This window comes from Dromaius novaehollandiae, chromosome 2, assembly GCF_036370855.1.
Source record: "Dromaius novaehollandiae isolate bDroNov1 chromosome 2, bDroNov1.hap1, whole genome shotgun sequence".
Lineage (NCBI taxonomy): Eukaryota > Metazoa > Chordata > Aves > Casuariiformes > Dromaiidae > Dromaius > Dromaius novaehollandiae.
In genome coordinates, this window is record NC_088099.1 from 136,935,154 (window position 1) to 136,956,626 (window position 21,473).

General features: G+C 38.2%; 1 protein-coding gene across 3 annotated transcripts in view; it reads left to right on the forward strand.

Moving 5' to 3' along the window:
* The window catches only part of ST18 (ST18 C2H2C-type zinc finger transcription factor), a 173,686-nt gene that overhangs the window by 132,879 nt on the left and 19,334 nt on the right, over nucleotides 1-21,473 (forward strand). For all 3 annotated transcript variants that reach the window (XM_026097762.2, XM_064507551.1, XM_064507552.1), the window contains 4 exons: nucleotides 1,101-1,306; nucleotides 4,397-4,608; nucleotides 13,611-13,856; nucleotides 19,912-20,027. In XM_026097762.2, the coding sequence (XP_025953547.2) occupies nucleotides 1,101-1,306; nucleotides 4,397-4,608; nucleotides 13,611-13,856; nucleotides 19,912-20,027 (780 nt within the window). The remainder of the gene's footprint in view (nucleotides 1-1,100; nucleotides 1,307-4,396; nucleotides 4,609-13,610; nucleotides 13,857-19,911; nucleotides 20,028-21,473) is intronic.

A 21,473-nucleotide genomic window follows, 5' to 3' on the forward strand; every position in this document is an offset into this window, starting at 1 on the left:
TTAAAACATTTTCTCCAGCAGTTCCTTTGTTATAATATTTTGGCCACTGAAACTTGATTAAAGAACTTTTTGATATTTTTACACTTTTAGCTGCACAATCCTCATTTATTTTGTGATTCTTTTCAAAGGAATTTTCCACCTATCCCAAGTGGCATGTAATACTCATATTGCAGGTGTCTGAAAGGGTTGAGAACTCTGCTCATTCTATTTCCCTGCCATTAATTAATTCATATTTTTAGTTGCTTTATTTTAAGTTTATTGGTTTAATTAGTTTAATTTATTTTTTATACAATGTCATCAAAAAGGGGAAACAATTTTTATTGTAGTTCTATTTTGTTTAAGAGTTATATACACCCTACAGATATGCATAATTTGCACATCATTGGCACCACAACCATTACAACCTATTATATTCAGGTCTATTTGGGGACACTTTAATTTGTGGATTATTGACATGATCAGCTCTAATGGTTCCTTCAGAGCCATTACAGAATATTATGTCCATGTGTCTGCCAACCGCACGTGCCTTAACTCTACATATGAAAAGTCCTTAGGAAATTACTAAAGACAAGTAGTTACTGAACAGTAGCTAAATGGAATAACACACTGTGAATCATTATTTCCTCCCAAATAGCAGAGGCAATTATTTTGGATCATCTTATATTATATTTATATAATATTCATTCACGGTAAAGTGAGAACAGTCATGATCCATAACACTGCAAGCCTTGTGTCTAGCAAAAGTCCGGACAACCTTTAGGAAAAAGAAAGGAAACACTGTCCTACAGTGGAAATCTAGAACTAAATCAATATCTTCCTTGTAAATAGCCTGCAGCATTACTAGAGAATAGTAGATTTTTTAATGACTACAGCTTTGAACTTGTCAAAGTACTCTTCGACTACTAGATCACCTATAATGATTATATTATTTATTTCTTATATACACCTATATACACCAAACCAATAGGTTTTACATGTGATAAAAGCACTTGCTGATACTGAGATGCAACTATATCCTATTTTTCAATAGAAAGTCATTTAAAGATAATCTTGTTTTGCCATTCCTGTCTTTCTCATTCTTTTCCTCATTCTCCCTGCAGGACAAATTTGACTAAGCAGCCTGAAGTAGCTCAATACAATTACAGAACTTCACAGCCAGTCACATCCTCCAGAGCCACCCTGACAAAAGAACAGGAGAAGTTTGGGAAAGTACCATTCGATTATGCCAGCTTTGATGCACAAGTCTTTGGCAAACGCACAATGGCACCAGTGGTGCAAGGACGAAAGACACCCCAGTTCCTCGAATGTAAGCTTGAGATTCCATTTTATATTGAAAGATGAGCAAATAGCCTTTTTTTTGCTTGCTCACTTGTTCCACTTTCAAATTATAAGATTCAAAGAATCTCTATAGGAAACTTCTGTAACTGCTTGTGGCCAGAATGCTAAAATAATCAGTAGTGATTAAAAGGTTTATTTTCTTTCTTTTTCTTTTTTTCTTTTTGCTTTTTCTTCTAAAAGCAATTATCGGGTGAAGGGGAGAGTAAAACGAAATAATTTACTTTTTATCTGTCACTTTCCCCCTTGCCTAAACTGTGATATCTTTATTCATGTGATATCATGCTGCCATGAGAAGTCCCACTGAATATGTCTACACAAGACATTATGAACAGTAGTACAGAGATATCAAAGTTAGCTTTTAAAAGGCATTTTAGGTATCTTTTAGCTACATCAGTACAGTATTCTTGTTTTCTAGAGAACCATGTGGCTCAGCTGCACTGCTTCCAGGCCTCAATTTAATTCATTTTGATCTCAGATACTTCTGCACTGTACCTTATTTGTAGCACAGACATATCCAGGGAAGCAAATTATTAGCTCTCTTACGTCAATGAGATGCCCCTGCTTGCATCACTTACAGATTTGCTGGAGTACTACTCTGTACAAATGAGATATCACAGTGTGAACACTGTTTGCTTATTGCAGATAATCTTCAGAATCTGCATGGGAAATATCAGCAATATTCTGCCATTATTTTAACCATTACAAAATACTCTTGAGTTAAAAGTAACAAACAATTCAGTTGCTATGAGGGAAGTGGAAAAAAGGGTTTTCTTATACCATATTGGGGTTCGGGGGAAAATATATTCAAAGCCATGTGACGAAAAACTGTCTAGTTTTTTTTGACGAAAAATATAGTAAATAAAAAAAAAGGAAAAACAAATTACATCCCGCTTATCCCAACAAAGGAGAACTTTCATAGTAAGGTGAACAGAAAAGCAGAAATTATGTATATGTATTTATTTATCTGTGTGTGTGCATGTGTATGTGTGAGAGAGAGTGTATGTATGTATATATATAATGTATGTATGTATCTATGTATTTGTATATATATAAATACCCATTTAAAATTGTAAATGCAAAGTAGATATTTATCTGGCCTGGAAAATCAGCTTGTTAAATGTAAGCAAATATGTGCACTGCCAGCTACTTGGGTGGAAGATTTTCCAATTTTGTATGTAAAATTGCATATTCCCTATTAGCTGTCACTTTGCACAGATGCATGTCTATTGCACAGGTTCATTTCAAGGCAAAAATGATTGAAATGTTTTTTATACAAATGCAAAGTTGTACATATGCAATTTATGTATAATGTATATCAGAGCTGAAGTTTACAGCATGTTGTTCTTGTAAAGACTGCACAGCATACAGCTACTATTTTAATGGAAAGGTGAAAGTAAAAGAGCAGGAGAGTGTTCTGACTATGCAGATATACAAAAGTTGCCAATAAGAAGCTGATGATGTAGAGATTGATTCAGCATCCTATGTAAATAAGTAGCTAGCCAAAAGTCCGTCATTAGTCCTCTGTGGATTCTGCATTCATAAATTTGATTTGTTGGCAAAACAAACATCCTTCATAGCCTGCTTTTTTTGGTCTTTTAGAGTGGGTAATGGAAGATGCACCTTTTTGCTCTTTAAATATCATTTGAAGTTAGCTGTAGTAACTGCTAAAAATGTAGACCCTCTTGCTCATGCTCCAGTTTTACAGCAGGGTAAGTAAAATCCTTTTTCATTTGCACTGAAGAGAGGGAGAGTTGAATGATCAGGCTCTTACGCACTGCTCCACTGAGATGCCTCCAGTATTTAGAAAAAACTGAATATGGCATTCACCTACAGTCAGTGCACACAAACAAGCATTTCTCTCAAGGCATCCTAGGTTTGAGGAAATATGAGCTCTTCAATGTCTTGTGTAGGTCATAGCATTAGAACGTACTCAGCCATAGCAAAAGGATCCAGGGGATCCAGAGCCTTGGGGCTCAGATCTTTATGTGGTGATCAGATGGCTATACACAGAAATGCTCTTGGTGAATCTGGGTGTAGGCTGAGAAACTGGATTTTGCTTAGTTTATCTTTGTAGAACACTGTGAGAGCTACAGACAAAAGAAATGATTATTGCTTGGTAAGAGCTGAGATTGTGATGCTGTGTTTTCCCTGCAACAGTTAAAGACATCTCAAAGCCCCAAATCCAGAACAAAGATCCCAGTTCTTTCTACCTGTTTTGGAGTAAATGCTGACGATGAAGGGAAAAACGCAGAACCACATACTCCACTTTTGTCTGTGAAAGTGCTTTTCTGTTCACCTGTACGTTAGTTTTTCATTCTTAACTGATCTATTTGTGTTCAATAAAGCTACATATTATTCCAGATGATATCAAACATAAAAAGGTGAGCTAAGACCAATTTTATTCTGAATGTTCATTGTTGGGGTTTTCTAATTGATTAAGGTTAGATCTAAAATACTAAAAACTTTCATGAAAACAGGACTGAATATTCCTAACAGGTAATGTTCTTATCTGACTGCTGCCAGTTTGTTCAAGAGCTTCATCTTGTTCACATTACTGCTATAAGCAAAGTAATTTGAAAAATAGAATTATTAATTTAAGTAGGGCAAGCAGTGTTGTTTTAGCTAAGACTGGATAAGTCATTGGGTTTTTTTTTTTTTCACAACAGAGCTCCAAGAGGAAACAGTTATAAGGATACAATTACAATTGCATTTGCCCATCAGTGTTATCAGGTCAAGACTGACAGTGCACTAATCCTTGTTCAGTCTTTCCTTGGACAACATTGCTTTTAATGCCTGAGTAAGGAGTGAGTAAAATCTGAGTGAAAGTCTCAGATGCTTTTGTTGTGAGATGTGTATATAGCAAAGGTATTTTTCTGGTAAAAATCAAATTATCCTGTTTCTGAACCCACTTTTACAGCAAGCCTTTATAACCTATAGGAAATTGTTTTAAATGTATTCTTCGAATATTTTAATGTATGAAATTATAGTCTGTGAAAGAAAACTATTTAATGAGAAAAATCGCATACATGCAATTGCTAATCAAATCTCTCTTCAACAGCAAAGCATTTTTCAAATCCAGTGAAATTTTCTAATCGACTGCCTAGTGCTAGCGCCCACACACAGAGCCCTTGCCATGCCAACTCTTATAGCTACGGTCAATGTAGTGAAGACACCCACATAGCAGCAGCTGCTGCTATCCTGAACCTTTCCACCCGCTGCAGGGAAGCAGCAGAGATCCTCTCCAACAAACCACAGAGTCTGTCTGCCAAGGTAGGGTAGTCCAAGAACCTGGAGGGTGTGCTAGCTACTGAACTGTGCGAATAAACTGTCTTTCATGTTAGTGACTGCATTAAATATCCAAAAAGGAGGCTTCTGTTTGCATGCTCTTTTGAAGAGAGACAGAGAAAAAATGGGTAATGTAGTGACCGATTCTGATACAAATAAATAAATAGGAGGAATTATGTTCTAACTCTCTTCATAACTGAATCCTAAATACAAGGCGGGTGCTTTGTGGGAGGGAAAGAGAAGGATATTTGAAATCCAGCAACAATTTGTGGTGGATAATGAGTTAGTTCTGTTTAAAGAAGGAATTTTCCTCCCTCTGAAACCTGTCACAAGTGATTGTTTTGGAGGCTGCTAAAAAAAATCATGTGATTAATCAAGGTGATGTATTTCTCGCAATGGAATGAAACTATACCTATTGAGTCTGTTGTGTTCTGAGCTCGTGACAGCTTTTCAAGGTGCGGGGAGGAAAACAACAACTGACTTCAGTAAAATTCTCTCTTCTGCTCGTGAGAAAGAGGAGAATCAGGCTCACAGCATTTGGAGATAGATAATTTGTGCAAGTCTGTCATAATGGAAAGCTGCCTAATATCGTAGATGTTTGTGTGGCTTTCATGTTTTGGTTTCTGCTCTGCGTTTCCTCACAGATCTTTATGATTTACAAATGGTACTGTGTGAGCTAGATGCCTTATTTTCTGTGCCATTACATAGTAGTATATTGCTGATGAAAATAGACAAAACTTTTTTCTGATGACCATGGTTGCAGGAGCACTGTTTATTATTTGTATTGCAGTCACACATGCTCCACTGCAGTGAAACTCTTGAAAGCTCTGGGCAGATGAGGGGATGCAGTTACAAAACTTGAGAAGAAATCAGCGGGAAGGGAAAAGATGTGTACTTATCAAGACACAAAATATCAGATTTATTTCTACTGTGGGACTTGAGTCATGATGTGTATTCCAAAAGATGAACTATGTTTTTGCAAGCCAGTGTCATTCTACCATGTTTGTTGTACTACCAGGCTCAGTCTAGCTAGAGGTGGCTTCCACGGCTGTTGGTCTACAAAGCTTTTCAGGCTTCCGTGCTAAGAGGCTAGCTGTTATTTTTTTGTGAGGAACTGCATCTTTTAACAGCAGTGTAATACTTCATTGCCTATTCCAAATCTTGCACCTTTGCAAAGCAGACTCTACTGCTTCTCTGCCTTTGATTTCCACTTGTGGGGTCTTGGCTCTTGAAAAGGATGTTAGGAGATGCCACAGAGCAGACATTTTAGCGTGTGTCCATGTGCAGCCTTCATAACTCAGATGTTATCCATCTCAAACTTTGCTCATGGAACCTTTCCCAGATGACAGATCCGTCCCTAGTATCAGCTGCAGAAAGCTCCTTCCATTGGACTTCAATAGAGGCTTCTTTTAGCAGTGAAAGGGAAACTGATGCCAATGGCTGGATTAAATTGCTGCTGCAGCCTTTGGCTGACCTCAGCAATAGACCTTTCTTGCCAGAGAAGAGCAGTAAAGGGACCAGGCATAACCCAAAGATTTTCTCCTCCATACCTGCTTCGCAGTTGCCAAATCGTGGGGAAGGTTTGAGTGGATGTAAACATAATAGTAATGATATGGAGAGACACTTGGGGCACATAGCTTACTCCTTTCACACAGCCAGGAGTACAGCCTGAAAGAAAATCACCTGTATATCTTGTTATCTGCCTGCCTCCACTCTTGCCAGACTTTCTGGAGGGCATACTGCTACAAAACATCTGACAGAAGAATCAGAATTACCTTCTGGCTAGAACACAGGCAACGAAGCCCCAAACAGATTTGGTGGCCAAAACCACAACCCCCCCCCCCCCCCCCCCGGTGTTATTTGGTTTTGGCTATCTGTTACTTTTATCATAGAAGAATAAAGGGGAAATTGTGGAAATAAATCTCTGGAAACTGTGTCTTCAGTGAAGAGACTTTCTTATCTTAAAATATGAAGCAAAAGTAAGGCTATTTTTAAAAGATATTTACCATCTATTTATTAATGTTTCTCAATTGTTTTATGGATGGTATTTGCCACAGGGGTAAATGTTTAATTGCTAGAATATCTTACATATTTGTTAGATCATCAAAAATATCCCCTGATGACTTTAGCAGGGTGTGTACTCAAATAATGCAGCATCAACAGATGACTACAGGGTTAATGATTTCTTTTTTCTATTCTTGATACCACATACGTTCGCCAGGTCTGACAGTACTTGTGTGTGGTGCCATAGTATCAGATCTCTTCAGCCCTGCCCTGTGCCACATTCCTTTGTTCCTTTGCCAAAGAAAAACTGCGCAGCATAGACCACACTCTAGCAGATCAAAGCTGCTGACTTGTGAAGGTGTTTGTCTCTTTACGTGAGCATCAGGCAGCCGCCCACCAATCCAAGCCATGAGCTTCACAAATGGGAGCTGGTGCGACAGAGCAGGGGCCGATGGGACTGCGGAAGATATGGCAGGAAATCTTTTGCAAGTTCATTTGCAGTTGTCAGATCTGTAAAAATATTGTGTTTCCGAGTTTCAAAAGCAGAACTTGAACTTCAAACATTTCAAGCAAGTGTCATTTTCTTGTTTTCTCTCAAGGCACAGTGTGCATATGTCGCCTTGCTTAAACAGGTGGGGAAAACACCAAAATATTTTTTTAGCACAAGTCTTTTCCCAAAGTCTTTTTTTTTTTCTTTCAGTCTCTCAAATTTTATTTCTTGACCTCCAAAGTGTTGTCCATTTTTTAGGAAAAGTTTGACTTTTTACCTTGAATGTTCATCACTTTTCAGTTATTATAGATGATATTTAAATGAAAAAGTGACTATTTTTTACTACACAGTTTCAAATTTCAAGAATTTAATGGATTTTCAAATATATTAAGAAATGTTCTTATATTTTCTACACATCAGCTCAAAAGGGAGAGTCTGAGACAGAAAAAAGAGAACGGTAGCAAGGGCAGAGAAATCACATTACACATTAGCAGTGCTGCTCATAAGTGAAACTTCACAAAGAGAATTCAGGTACAAAGATGATCTGCCAGATATAACTATACAAAAATTCTGAATTTAGAAATTAAAGAATTTAAAGAATAAATTTATTCTGAAATGGACTGTCAAATTAAAATGGAACCTAAGCCTTCACTGTGAATTATCTATCAGCTGCCTACAAAATACTAAGATCATCAGATACCTTGATGATATGATCTTGAAAAATATTTAATATCATTGTTACTTTATCTAAGCCCACAGGTGCAGACACCTGGAACTGTAGTATACTATTCCCCTGAATATAACCATGGTCAGCCAAGTCTCATGCAGTCTTTAACCCAAACCAGTCTGTCATGGTCTGCATCTGTTTTTCAGCTTATGTAGCTTTATTCAACTCCCATTGAACTCAGTAGAAGGACTCCCTAAAAGCTGGCTTAACCCACAGTTTCTAGCGCAGTGCTAGAGTCTACGTTATAACATCCCAAGATCCTTATTTACAACCCTACCACAATTACTACTCACAGAGGTAGTTGCAAGCAATACAGTTCATCTGTATCCTCATCACTACTGCTTGCCAAACATTTTGTTGAATGTTTTGGTGTTTTTCCCACCTGTTTAGACAAAATGGCATATGTACACTATGCCTTGAAAGAAAACAAAAAGATGACACTTGCTAAAAATGTTTAAAATTCATATTCTGTTTTTGAACAAAATTATGTCATCTCTCCATTCTTGGATATTGATGATGGTGATAATTACATCAATTATTTCAACAATGCAGTTAGTGCTCAGCATGTTTGTCAGGCATGCCTTTACTCCAAATACTGTAAAGCCTAAATACAGGATGAAAAATCAGCCGGGGTTATCACTAGGTACCATCCTGTTGTACTGCTGTGCTTATTGCTCCTTAAGTATACTCTTGCCAGTCTTTTTTTTAAATTTTGTGAATTACTCTGGGCAGAAGTTGTGACTTCATTTGTGTCTCAAATATTGCTGGGCAATTACAGGCATTCTTATTTTGACAAAAATATTATTCTCACTTACAGCAGCAGCAGAACTCAATTGCTCAAATTTAAGACTGAAGAATTGAGGACCATAAGCGTATGTTTTTTAAGGGTTGTTAATAGAAAAGGTTGTACTCTTCTGAATGGAGTTGCACTGAGAATAGCATTCATACACATGGCAACATATTAGTTCCAGAGTTATTCCCAGTACCAGAACTGAAGAGCCCTTTTGCACTTTTAGAACCAGACTGAACTGCTTGTGGGAAAGCAAAATCATTGGTAATGTTGTTCCTCTGGACTTAATACTAAGTGCTATGGCTGATGCCAAGCAAGGAATACATAAAACCGCTTACATGTTATGATACAATCTCCCTAAGGCCACAGGTTTTAAATAAGATTCATGCAGATGCAATAATTCACTCTTTCTGATCCAGCTATGAGATAAAGCTTAACTTGTAATCATTACTTGAGACACATTGCAGAATATTAAATGTTGTGAGCTATCAGATGAACCAAAAGCATATGAAAAAATGCAGGAGTAATTTATCATAAAAACAGCAGTCTTTATTGTCTTAGCTGATGCAGTTCAGTTCCAAGGAGTGAACTACAGTCTACAGTTCTGGAAAGTTTTCTGCAATATTTATGTCATAAAATAAAGGAGGCTGAAAAAGCTTGACTTTTAAGTTCAAAGTACTTGAAATAGATAGAGACATGGATAGAGACCATTCTTTGTGTGCAAATTTTTATTAGTCTTCATTTTAGATGGATATTCATAGTAGAGTACTGTTTGTACCTTATCTTTTCACTGAATAGATCCTGGAATAAAGAAAACAGCCTTCAGTCATTTTTCACTCATTTTTCATACTGAACTCCTTTTCCCAGCTGCTTGTAAAAGCTATGGGAGTGATTACACTGTCACTGATGTGGGAGTAGATAAGGAGTAACCTGAATTCAGTTACTGTGTTTCTCCTCTCACCCTCATTGATTTTGCTTCATTGCTTCAGTGGCTTTTCTCCTGGTTTACACCTGTGTAAATGTAAATGAGATCAAAGTCAGGCTCCAAAGATTTACACAGCTGTAAACAAATATAAGTTAGGCAATAATAATATAAAGTAACACCTTTATTTTACTTACATTTCTAAGGAAGAATCAGAACAATTTGCATTGGTTTTGGTAGTTGTATTTTACATATATAAACGGATAAATACAGGCCTGTTCTCACATGCAAAAGAGTTGACGGCAGTAAGATCTGGCCTTTACTGAGGAGAACACAGCCCTTACAAGTCTGCAGTAAGCATAGTAAGTGCCATTTTCTTTCCCCATGCCACAGCATTGTTCTAGCATTTTTTTGCCATTTTTGTCTTTTTAGTTCCATTTTAAAATTAATGTAAAAATAAACGTGGCAAAACAAGCAAAGGAGACATATTGAGAGGAGGGTGGGATGAGAGTAGGAATGAAAACTGGAACAGTATCCCTGACCATCCTCTTCTTTTGCTCTGCCATTTGGAGTTTGCTATGAATTCAGCAAAGTGATAGCTATTTTATACTGTTCTGAATAAAAAGCCATGCTGTAAATGTGTGATCCATCCTATGATGGGCAAAAAGAGGATATTTTTCCATGACTATATTTAATTGTTGCGTGCATCTGTGAGCTCACTTAAACCCCATCTGTATGCTACTTCACAAACACACAACCCAGCCTTTCCTTATCACATATTGGACAACCCAACTTCTGTGTGAATTTCAGGGAGGTGCTGAAGAATCTCTAAATACCCACATTAGTAAATGTTCTGCTCATCACTCAAAGATCCTTCTTGCTCCTAATTGTATCTGTTTCTCAGAGACAATACATGTTTCCTGATATTTTTCTACGTACAGTTTCATTTGGGAGGGGACCATGATTGCTTTGGTCTTTGTTGTTGTTGTTGCTGTTGCCTTCTGAGTAGTTGGTATTTTGTCAGTGACAGAGAATCTGCACTATTTATGGTTTTTGCACTATAAAACTACTGCAGCCCAGTCACATGGCTTCCTTTTCTAAGCCATCTGTCACAGAGGTCTGGAATTTTATGTGAATGTTGGTTGTGCAGACTTAACCCAAGTTTTTTTATTATGAAAAATGTCAGCAACTACAATATTTAGCATTTTACTTTACATTGGTCATTAAACTTGATTACTGTAGCTCTGTTTCATTGCTATAGTTACATATCAACTAGGAAGCCAAAAAACACTGGGGCGATCATGGCAGAGCTATATTGTCAGATCCTGGAGTGTGCAGTTGGCACTGATATAGTTAATATCTTGGATTTTTGTAACTAAGGTTTATTAATGCTGGTATAAAATGTAGTTGATATTATACAGATGGCATAAGATGTTGTGGTTACTAAGTTATTATCCAGGATAAGCTGCACTGTCAAATTCAGGGCTTAAAACTATCACAGGAGATTAAACTATTTACTAAAAAGGGGCAGAAAGATATAACCAAAGCGTCTTAGTATGGACATATTAGAAGTGTATTTACTTCCCATAAATATAATAAAGCATCTCTCTCTTTAAGCTGTGTGATTGAAAATGTGAACTTTGTCATGCAGGAGAAGCCAAAACAAGAGGTGTGAGTTTCTGAATTAGGAACAGGCAGATGGCTTGGTAGTGCTTCAGTCTAGGTGGGCATCTCTCTTGGGCCCATAGCTACAAAATGGAGTTAGAATCCCTGAGTGAGGGAAGATCCCTGGGTCCTCAGTTTTCATTTTCTACCAACATTTACCTTCTGATTAAAAAGATTTCATCTGTTGCATTACACCTTTAAATGTGTCACCACTGACTATGGTAGAAGAGAAGGCTACGTGAAGGAAGCTTGTGGCTTAAAGGTGGCCAAGTCACATTGTCAGCACAGAGGAAGAATTCCCTGTTTCACTATAATTGTTTTTAAAATCTCCAAGTAAGGACAGGTTTCACTGCCCTAACTTTAACAATCTAAACATTAGGCTAATCATTTAATCTCCCACAGTAGTTGCCGGGAAGAAAGAGAAAGGGACTCTTTCTGTGAGTTTCTCATGCCTTCCTAAGATGTCTGAGAAGTTTGGAAAAACTTGCCCTCTGGTCATATCTGTCTCTTTCCTATTTACTACAGAGGGTCTAAGTGATTTCCCTATGCAACAGATTTACTTCTATATTACTAAAGATGGGAAGGCTGAATCTAGGTTTATATGAGCATCTCTTACAGTTACATGGTAGCTAACACATCTAGCCCCAAATTCCCAACTAATCTCTGAGCTTTGTGGTGATGCAAATAAAAAAAAGAGTAATGAAGACAATAATGGGAATACACAGAGAAGCATTAATTATGTCATTCTGCATGTATATTACTTGATAAATCAGCTTTTCTATGATCTTGTCATTTACCTCCATAGTCTCTGACTGTTTTCCAGCTTAAGCAGGGCGACACATACAACTAGGCTGCCAAATACTCTTCTGGAAGCCACCTCATTAGTTTCAGCTATATATCTCTTCCCCTACTTTAATAACTGTTTTCCATAGCAAGGACCAATCTTATACTCATCACTGTCTACACAGTATGTCAATATAGTGTGTTGCTGCCTACTTAAGACCTACACATTAATTCCAGACAGTGTTCCTACATTTGAAATATCAAGAACAAACAATTATAATAAAAAACCTAAATTATGGCCACCCTGAACAATTAGCCATAGACTGGAACTACACAGGACCTTCAATGGTCACAGAGAAGTTCGCCGTGGTAAATCAGCTTCATGTCACCGCTGGCTCCATTCCCAGTTTAGTGTCCATGGGAGAGGATAAGGGAGCACAATCCCACTAGTAAGTGATAGGGAGAGGATCTGCAACTTCTTAAAGGATGCTGTGGACATGCCTACTTGGGCCTGTGTTTGGAAGCAGAGGGAAAGAGAGAGACTGATCCTTCAATGTAGAAAAAGCTCAGGGTGAATCCTCCCAAAATCGTATAGTGCAGGAGGTGAAATTTTTATTGCTTCCATAATAAGTTCCACTTTCAGCAGCTTTTTGTCATTCTAAGAAGTGGAGTTTATATTCTTTCTCTGTGGTCAGACTGTGGGAGACAGAACAGTGAGCTTTCCTTGCCTTTTTCTCCTTGAACAGCACTTGCCCATTCCTGTGAGCAGGAGCTGTTCTGGGAGGTTCTCACAGCTTGGAAAGAGAAGTTGGGTCTCTTGCCCCACTACACACTCCTGCAATCAGAGGTTGCTGTTTGCTGATGCAGGTGCCTCCTGGAGGGCCAGAGTAGCAGAAGCTTTGTTAACTGGAGAAATCAAGAATTTGAAGCAGAACCTGAAGATCTTCCTGTGGCTCCCAGTCTAGTGGTCTCAGTGAAGACCTGTGCATCAGTGGCTTAATCTGGCCCCTGTTCTGTAATAAATCTGTTCAAAAGTGATTTACAAGTCAAACTCCGATTAAGGCAATATGTTATTTTCAGTATGTATGAAACCCTAATGAAAAATTCTCCTCCTATATCTTTTAGCATATTTCTCCCTACCCCCTCTTTCCCTCATGATGCAGATGTAATATTTCTGGGGGGGGGGGGGAGGGGAAAGGGAGGACAGTAATGCTGGTGATGACCTAAACAATGCATTAATGCTTTTAACTGTGAATTGGGGTCATAGTTCTCTCTAAGAATAAAAAGATCAAGAAGATTTAAAGCTAAACTTCTTTTTAAATAAAATTAGATTTAGAATGTATAGGTTATGATTTAGAGGCATCTTATTTAAATTCTACTTTCTATATCTAAGCTGAGAAGCAGGGAAACCATTACCGACGGTACTCCTAAGTCTGCCTAAGAGTTGGATATTAACTGGTATAAATCGAAAAGCTGGGTTTAGATTCAGATAAATTTAAATAAAAGCGTGCATTTACATTTATCTTTTAAAAGCACCACATGGTTATGTTGCAGCCTCACCACGTCCATGTCTAAACATATTTCTGTTTCCTGTTGCATGTCTCAGGGAGCTGAGATAGAAGTGGATGAAAATGGCACTCTGGATTTGAGCATGAAAAAGAACCGAAGCCAAGACAAAGTTATGCCTCTCACTTCTTCCAGCACAGCACTTCCTACTCCTTCCTCTTCTCCTTTCAAAACAAGCAGTATCCTGGTAAATGCTGCTTTCTACCAGGCTCTTTGTGAACAGGAAGGCTGGGATACACCAATCAACTACAGCAAGACCCATGGCAGGAAAGAAGAAGAAAAGGAGGTACCTTTTGAGCTTCTCAGTTTGTGATTTTTACCCTTGGATGAATGGCCAGTTGATGGTCTTCAGGATGACCAGTTTAGTGCAGTTTCAAGAGAACTGATTTCCACAGGGTAGAGGTTTGTGAACATTGAGCTGGCTGTACTGGCCTCTCAGATGTGGCACACAAAATCACTGCTCACTGAAAAATCCTGCTCTCAGAGCCTACTTTCAGAGATGGAAACCAACAACTATTAATTTCAGCAGGGGTTGTGAGTACCTACAAGTATCTAAAATAAGGAAATCAGAGGAATTTAGAATTAGAGACCATATTTTAAATTTTATTCCTAATGGTTCATTCCTATAGCACATGCACCCAAATGATGTAAGGATCACTCAAAGAAAAAAATATTAGGATAATTTTTTCATGCATAAAGTAATTCTTCTACACCAAATGTTTATAATTCTAAATAACTCATTATCTAAGTATTAAAATACATGCTTAGAACCTTGCCTACAATATTCTTTCAGTGGACAACTTTATGTTTTACATTTAACATATTTCAGGAAATCTCTGCCAATGAGTCCTAGATCTCACAAGTGTGTCTCATGATCCAGAAGTCAGTCTGAGACTACAAAATTCATAAATAAATAGTTAGTAATTCTTGAAGCTTTCAGTTGCAACAAGTAGCATAAGGGGTGATGTATGTAATTTCCACTAATTTAATGCTCTTTATCCCATTAAGAAGCAGCATGGAAAGCATGTATGAATATATACTGGTGTTTTGCCTTTTTAACCTATCTTAGGAAATGTAAAAGACTGAATGTGAAAATGCAGTTGCAGGCACAAAGATGAGAAACTAAATTCTAGTAAATGTTTTCATTTAATAACTTTCTTTCTGGGCTAATCTTCTAAATTGCTACTTCAGACTTGATAATTTTCTTGATTTTGGTTTTGTTTCTGTTTTGCGCTTTTATATCCATTTATCCCACGTTGGCAACACAGCAGCATAGTCTCTTATTCTCTTACTTTTCTCTCCTTTTACTTTATAGGCAAGTTATTTTATGTTTTTCTTTTGAGCGGGGCTGTCAGAATGTAGATTACTCACATTTTTGTTAAATCAGGAAGGGACAGTCCATCAGCACCTTTTAAGGCTAATTAAATGAAATCCTGGTAATTAATACAGATGAGCCTCAGTGATAGCTTTCTGAAGCAGACTCAGAGATGTCCCAATTTGGAGTTTTTATTCAGCTTCATAAACCTTTCCTCCCCATTTGTTTTTTGTATACCAAATAGCTCTTGAACATTATAATTATTACAATTTTTTTTCTTCGGATATCAAAACTGGCACTTTACAATGATAGACGGGTAAATCTAGAGTTGAGGTAGGGGAATCAGGCCTCCCATTCCAAAAATACCTGGAAAGAGAAGGTATTTCAGTCGAGTGAATTAAAATATCTGTCAGCACTGGGTCAAGAGCTGTCTATTGAGACCTCTGAGACTGTTTGTATCATGCTGGATCATTTCTTGGAGGTTGGGGTGTCCTAAAGAACCATTTGCTGTCACCTCTGAGGAGCGCTCTGCCTCAGCAATGCGATTCTGGGAGGATCATCCTTATAACAAGGTTTTGGAGTGTGGTTTCCAGGCTGTGGAGTCACTCTTCCCCGTGATGGGGCCCCTCCATGCCGCATAATGAGCGAGTATATCCAGCTTTGAGAAAACCGCCTTGCTGCAGGGGATCAATTGGGGTCGCAGACTTGGCAGGGGGCCTGTAGTGTCGGTCCTCCTCCTTGCTGCCAGTGCAGCTCAGCGAAAGAGCTATGGCAGGAGCACCTCTGCATCACCCTGCTCCCCACTGCACTTCTGCAGAGGCAAGAAGCGTGGCTGGCTGCTTCCCTCGGAACGGGCACAGGGAACTGGAGGCATCTGCGAACTGCCCAGAAGGACATAAAGATCCACATTCAGGCATCCTTGCCCCTTGCATTCAGTGCTTTAGTAGCATGCAGTTTGTTCTTAATCAAGGATCTGGCCCCAGACCTCTTCTCTGAGCTTTTCTGATCCCAGAGAGCGTCGACAAGTCCAGGTCTCCAGGCCAGAGGCTCTGTTTTGCAAATCAAAGACTGGCAGTTACCCTCATGCAAAGAAAATGAGTGATTATATCTATTTTTAATTCATTGTTATCTGGTTCATATGCACAACAGTTGCTTTATTTTGGTGGTAATTTCCAGAAAATATTGTCTCTCTCTCTCTCAGCAAAATAGCCTGTCCAGATGCCCCCTTAAAAAAAAAATCTGAATTTGGAAAAAGTTCAAAATCTCTCCGAAAGGAAAGCGCCGAGAAATAACTAGAGCTGTCAGTTAGTTCAACTGTCAGTTCTCCAAAGATTTCAGGGCTTAAAAATGTTAAAAGTGCCAGATGCTATTATCTGTTATTCATGTTACCATTATGTTCTGGTCTTTGCTGAAATCAATATAAACTTCCATCTGTACATTAATGGAGGTTCATTGCTTGCTTGCTTTCTGTAGTGTGCATGCGTGAGTACACACATGCTCTTTTTAGATAATAGTAGTGTTTGGACTGATTGGACTGGTTCTGATTTTCCTTTTAGTCTGGAATTCTTCAGAATTTCAATATCATTTAATTCTAAATCTGTTCAAATGGGAAAGGAAAAAAAACATACACAGGTTTGACTTTGATTAGCTGTGAGGATCATCACTTAGAAAGTGGTAGGGGCTAAAGGTGTTTCCCAAGGGACTCTCTCTCCCTCTAATGCTAAATCTCTAGAGAATCACACTGCCCAAGGCACGATGCTGCATGTTCAGTCCTAAGTGTGGGAGGACCAAGAAATACCTCTTTATTTCTGACCTGCTTGTTCAAGCCTTTTGGGGCACAAGTACTGATGCAAGGCCCTGGAAAGGCAAGGAGTTTAGGCATTCTTCTACCTGCATTCCCTTTGCACTTTCTCATGCAGCTTCTACACATCTGAAGATTTCATGCTGCTTGAATAATAACAAGCTACTAAGGCAATGCCGGTGTAATTACCTGCTTAATTGTCTATATGCTCCCCTCATTCCTTAGAAATATACTAAGGAATATTAACTAGAAAACAAACTGTTTATCACCACTGCAGTCCCTATTAGTATGTTTCCGATACTATGTTCTTTCCTTTAAAAGATTTTTTCTTTTGCAAAAAAGCAGTTGCTGTGGAATGGTTTGTATGTGTGTATGCTTGTATGTGTGTATGCAACTTGGTTTCAAAGTCTTAAAAAATACAAATTTTAACATTAAAAGTCAATTCAGGAAATTCACAATTAAAATGAGAAATAATGAGTCCTTTGAAAGTTAGACAATGAAAATAGTGCAGTTCAAAAACCCTCTAGTATCAGTTTTTCTGGTGGCTGTAAATATACATATGTCAGCCTTAGTTTTGCCATCTTAGTTTTGTTAACTAATTCAGTGGAGCATCATTAAATGGAGCTGTGTATTTAAACTGTAATAGTGTAGTATTTTTTCAAGCCTTTATGCGTATAATTCACAGTCAGTCCTCCCTATACACTAGGATATCAGACAGTGGCATGATGAATCACTCACACATGCAAGTTCCTGCTCTATCACCAGCAAAAGATCAAGAGATGTCTTCCATTTGAGATAAAGAACACAATCTATAGCTGAGGATATTAATAAATCCTCCAGCTTGAACTGTAGCTACACTTATTTGCTACAGGTATATCCCAAGGTCTGTCGTGCAGCTCAGGAACCTGGTGGTGTGCCAGGGTGGATTTTCCACCACCCAGTACACCAGGCTCCTCTCAGCTGGATCCTGAACATGAGGTGGAGCAGGTTGATGCTTGCCTGGTCTTGATATATAGTTAGGATGCAGCCAAGGCATGCACTAAGAAATGCAGAATTGGTCCTCAAGTCAGTTATAGACATAGCCTATCTGAGTTACTTGATAGAGAGAAAAGGTATACACAGACAAACTGGCCTTCTTCAACCTCCATTACTTTAAAAGGAGACCACCTTACCTGCAGTTTGAAGTTATTTTGGCATCTGAGCCATTGCAACTGGCAACAGAGGGGCACCATTTTGTTATTTCTTTCGGGAGCTTTTGATTTTACAGAAAGTTACACTGGTGATGATCCCTATAAGAACTTGCATTTACAGGTATATAAGAAAGGCAGGTCAGAAAACATGGAAGGCCAAAGTCAGTGACTAGAAGCTTCATTCTGTTGATTGCAGTGGCAAAATCACCCCCAATATATCACTAGAAACCAGAATTTAACTTGACATTGAAAAACAGTCTTTCAGGTTTCCTGAGCTTTGAAAAAAATTTCTTGCTTTTAGTCTGAAGGGTTTTGATTTCCATGTTTGGAGGACTTTCAACAGTTTAGTATTTTTATATTAGCATTTGAACAATATTTATCATAGTTTTTAATTTTCTCTGTTACTTTTTATCTGAAGTTTTCCCTTAGAAATAAAATTCTAATAGCCTGAAATGTATCAGTTTATTTTTATGATATTTTAAAGTGTTACTTGCTAATTACCATGAAAGAGTGTTTAGAAAAACTGAAGACACATATTTTTACTTTCTATATTCGTAGCATATGAGATTATTCCCAAACAAAGTAACTCCACAAATGTGGTTGCAAAAATCAGTAGTAATTGATATATCAATAATATGGCATGGTTTCTATATGTATGTATAGTGTGAGTTACAGTAGGCAGTAGGTAGCCAGTACCACAAAGCAGAAGGAAGTCATATTGAGGAGCCAGCCTCCAAACAGGCAAAGATGAGCTGCCAGGATTGAGGACCATATGGAAGCTTTATCAGAAGAAACACCCCCGCAGAGCTTACAAGTCCCATTAGGCAGAATCTCCATTTTCAGTCCAGATTCTCCTCAGCCCACCACTCTGTGCTTAACAGCTCTGCAGACATCCCTGCCCCTCTGTCCCGGCAAGTTCATCAGCTGTACAAGCCCAGAGCATCTATGGCACCAGCCCTGAGCGTTTAGCAGGAGCTTCGCCCCTCAACCTCAGGTAGCAATTTCTGCTCCCACAGACTGTAATCTCCGGGGGGTATCTACCTGAGGATCTCAGCAGAGTTGCAAAACCAACATGAAATCCCAGCAGGGATTTATACAGATTTGATAATTAATGCCATGGGCTTTGGAGATTTCTTAAATGTTACAATATCCACAGAGCATCTCTCTGGAAATGAAACACTTATCCCTCATACAAATAATAATAATTGAAGGCATTAATCATCAAAACAGTATTAACCATGCTATTTTGAAGTGATCAAATATGATTCTTCAGTAAATGAGAATGTGATACCCTTACATGTTTCGAGATTTCCAAAACGCCTTCCCAAGAGAGCGAATACTCATGGCTCCATAGCATCCATCAAACAGCACTGTAGCAGTGATGATTTTAATCTACAAAGAGGAGAAATCGAGAACTATCCTTAGCAGCCTACCACTAAAGAAAATTTCAAAGCATTTTTGTAATTATGATTTGTATTTTAACAAGAATCTGCCCTATGGATAAGATAACAAGTCATCCCATTCTACAGACCTGGAAAGTTTTTCATTTTTACTTAGCTTTATGTACAGTAGTTTTGTGATTTATAACTATGTGGTATAAGGATACTTACTTCAATTGTGTACAAAGCTCAATGATGTACTTGCACAGAAAAAGCAAGAATATACTTCTCTGCAATATGTGGAGCCCTTGCGTGGCTCTATATATTTTATTCTCTGTGTTTATCTTTCTTTGGTCTTCATCACCATTTTACAAATTAAACCTGATTTTCTTTACATACAGCTTAACACAGCATCTGCTGTCAGGAATAATTACATGAATATACAGTTGTAACATTAAAAAAAATAAAATAAAAAACATAAATGCCTGAAAATACCGTGTATTAAACTTTTTCATCGTTTTCCCCATCACTTCTTATGATGCTTTTTTCTAATGTTTTCAAAATGATTATCTTCTTGCCAGTAGGAATTATTTGCTGAATATAAGAAGGGTCTTAAAGAGAGAAACCTTTTATCATATTCCCATCTAATATTTCAGAAAGATCCAGTGAACTCTACAGAGAACATGGAGGAAAAAAAGTATCCCGGAGATGTCTCCATACCGAGTCCTAAACCCAAGCTCCATTCAAGAGATCTCAAAAAGGAACTTATCACGTGAGTCACAGAAAGTGTTATGTTTTTCTCTCCCCCTCCTAAAGCCTGACTGCAAAGTTGTTCTGTGGTTGGAGCATGCCTGTAGGAGCCAAGCATGGAGACTCGCGGGACTGTTCACTGTGGATAATTTCCCACTGGGACTATGCAACTGGGTATAAATGAGGTTTGGAGCTGAAACAGGCCAGGATAGGTTTGAGGGTCTGGACATGTTCATGAGTTACGCTCTGTTTTATTCCTCTCATAGATAAGTATCAAAGTTCCTGCTACAAAACACACACTGTTTTGTAGTGTGCTGCAGCTGCGTTGATGTTTAGGTAGTCGGGTAAACAAACTCCTTTTGGGCAATCTTTGGTATAAGTCAGCTCCTGAGGGGTTGTGTCTGAGAAGTCTTGGGGACTTCTCAGATATAAAAGATGCAAATTTCATAAAAAGATAAAACACAAGCCAGTTGGGACCTGCACCAGGGACCTGTCCTTGATCTGCTTCTTTCAAAGCAGAGTTTGTCATCTATCTAGCTGAAAATCCAGTGCATGCACACTTTCACACTTTCGGAGAATAGACTCTTGCTCTGTCTTAAACGCCAAGACTTTCCTGTCAAAAACTGCACATAAACCAGTTTGATTCCATTACATCTTTCTGCATGCAACAGCCTGTTTGGGTTTAGAATTCTTTCAGTGAAATTGTTCAAACCAATTGAAATCAGTAGTCACTTTTTAAAATCTCAGCGAGGCTCTTCAAAAAAGCCTGTTGGATTCACATCTACAGCATTTTGATATCAATAGAACGGTCTCACTGTAATAGTCACTGGGGACTTAGCACTGTTCTTTTTGTCCCCAAAACAGAGTAGGTCTCTCTTGCACTCTAAGGCAAGTGCACTCTATATTGCTTAGTGGTGATAGTCTATAACATATCACTGCAGGCTCACCCGTAAATAAATGAGTCTCATCCTGTCACCCTGTGTCCTGCTCTCCAGACTCAGTGGCACTGAATCAGTTGGATACACCTCTCTCTCTAGAAATTACATTTCCCTGGGGCAAGCTTCTCTGAAGAGTGATTCTTTCACCTCGTGCTGTGCAGCCTGCATGTTGTCTGCTCATCATATTGTATCTGCAGTTGTAGTTCATGACCTAAATTGCCACAGGTCATGTTTGTTTTGCCTTTTTTAAAACAAATGCATACAGAAATTGCTGTGAGTTTATCTGCTGAAAACTCTAATGGCTTTTCTTTTGTAATATTTATTCCTTTGTGATATTGACCAGTTCTGAGATGGCCATAAAATATTTTTCTGCTACTCTGTATAATAATTCCCCAGAGTATTCACAAGAGTGATGCTTGGCTTATAGTATTTTTAGTATGTGTATTGCACGGTGAGTAGAAACAGACATCTAAAATGTGGCAGTCTAGAAAATTAAACAAGAAATAGTTTTAACTTGTAAGAAGAATCTA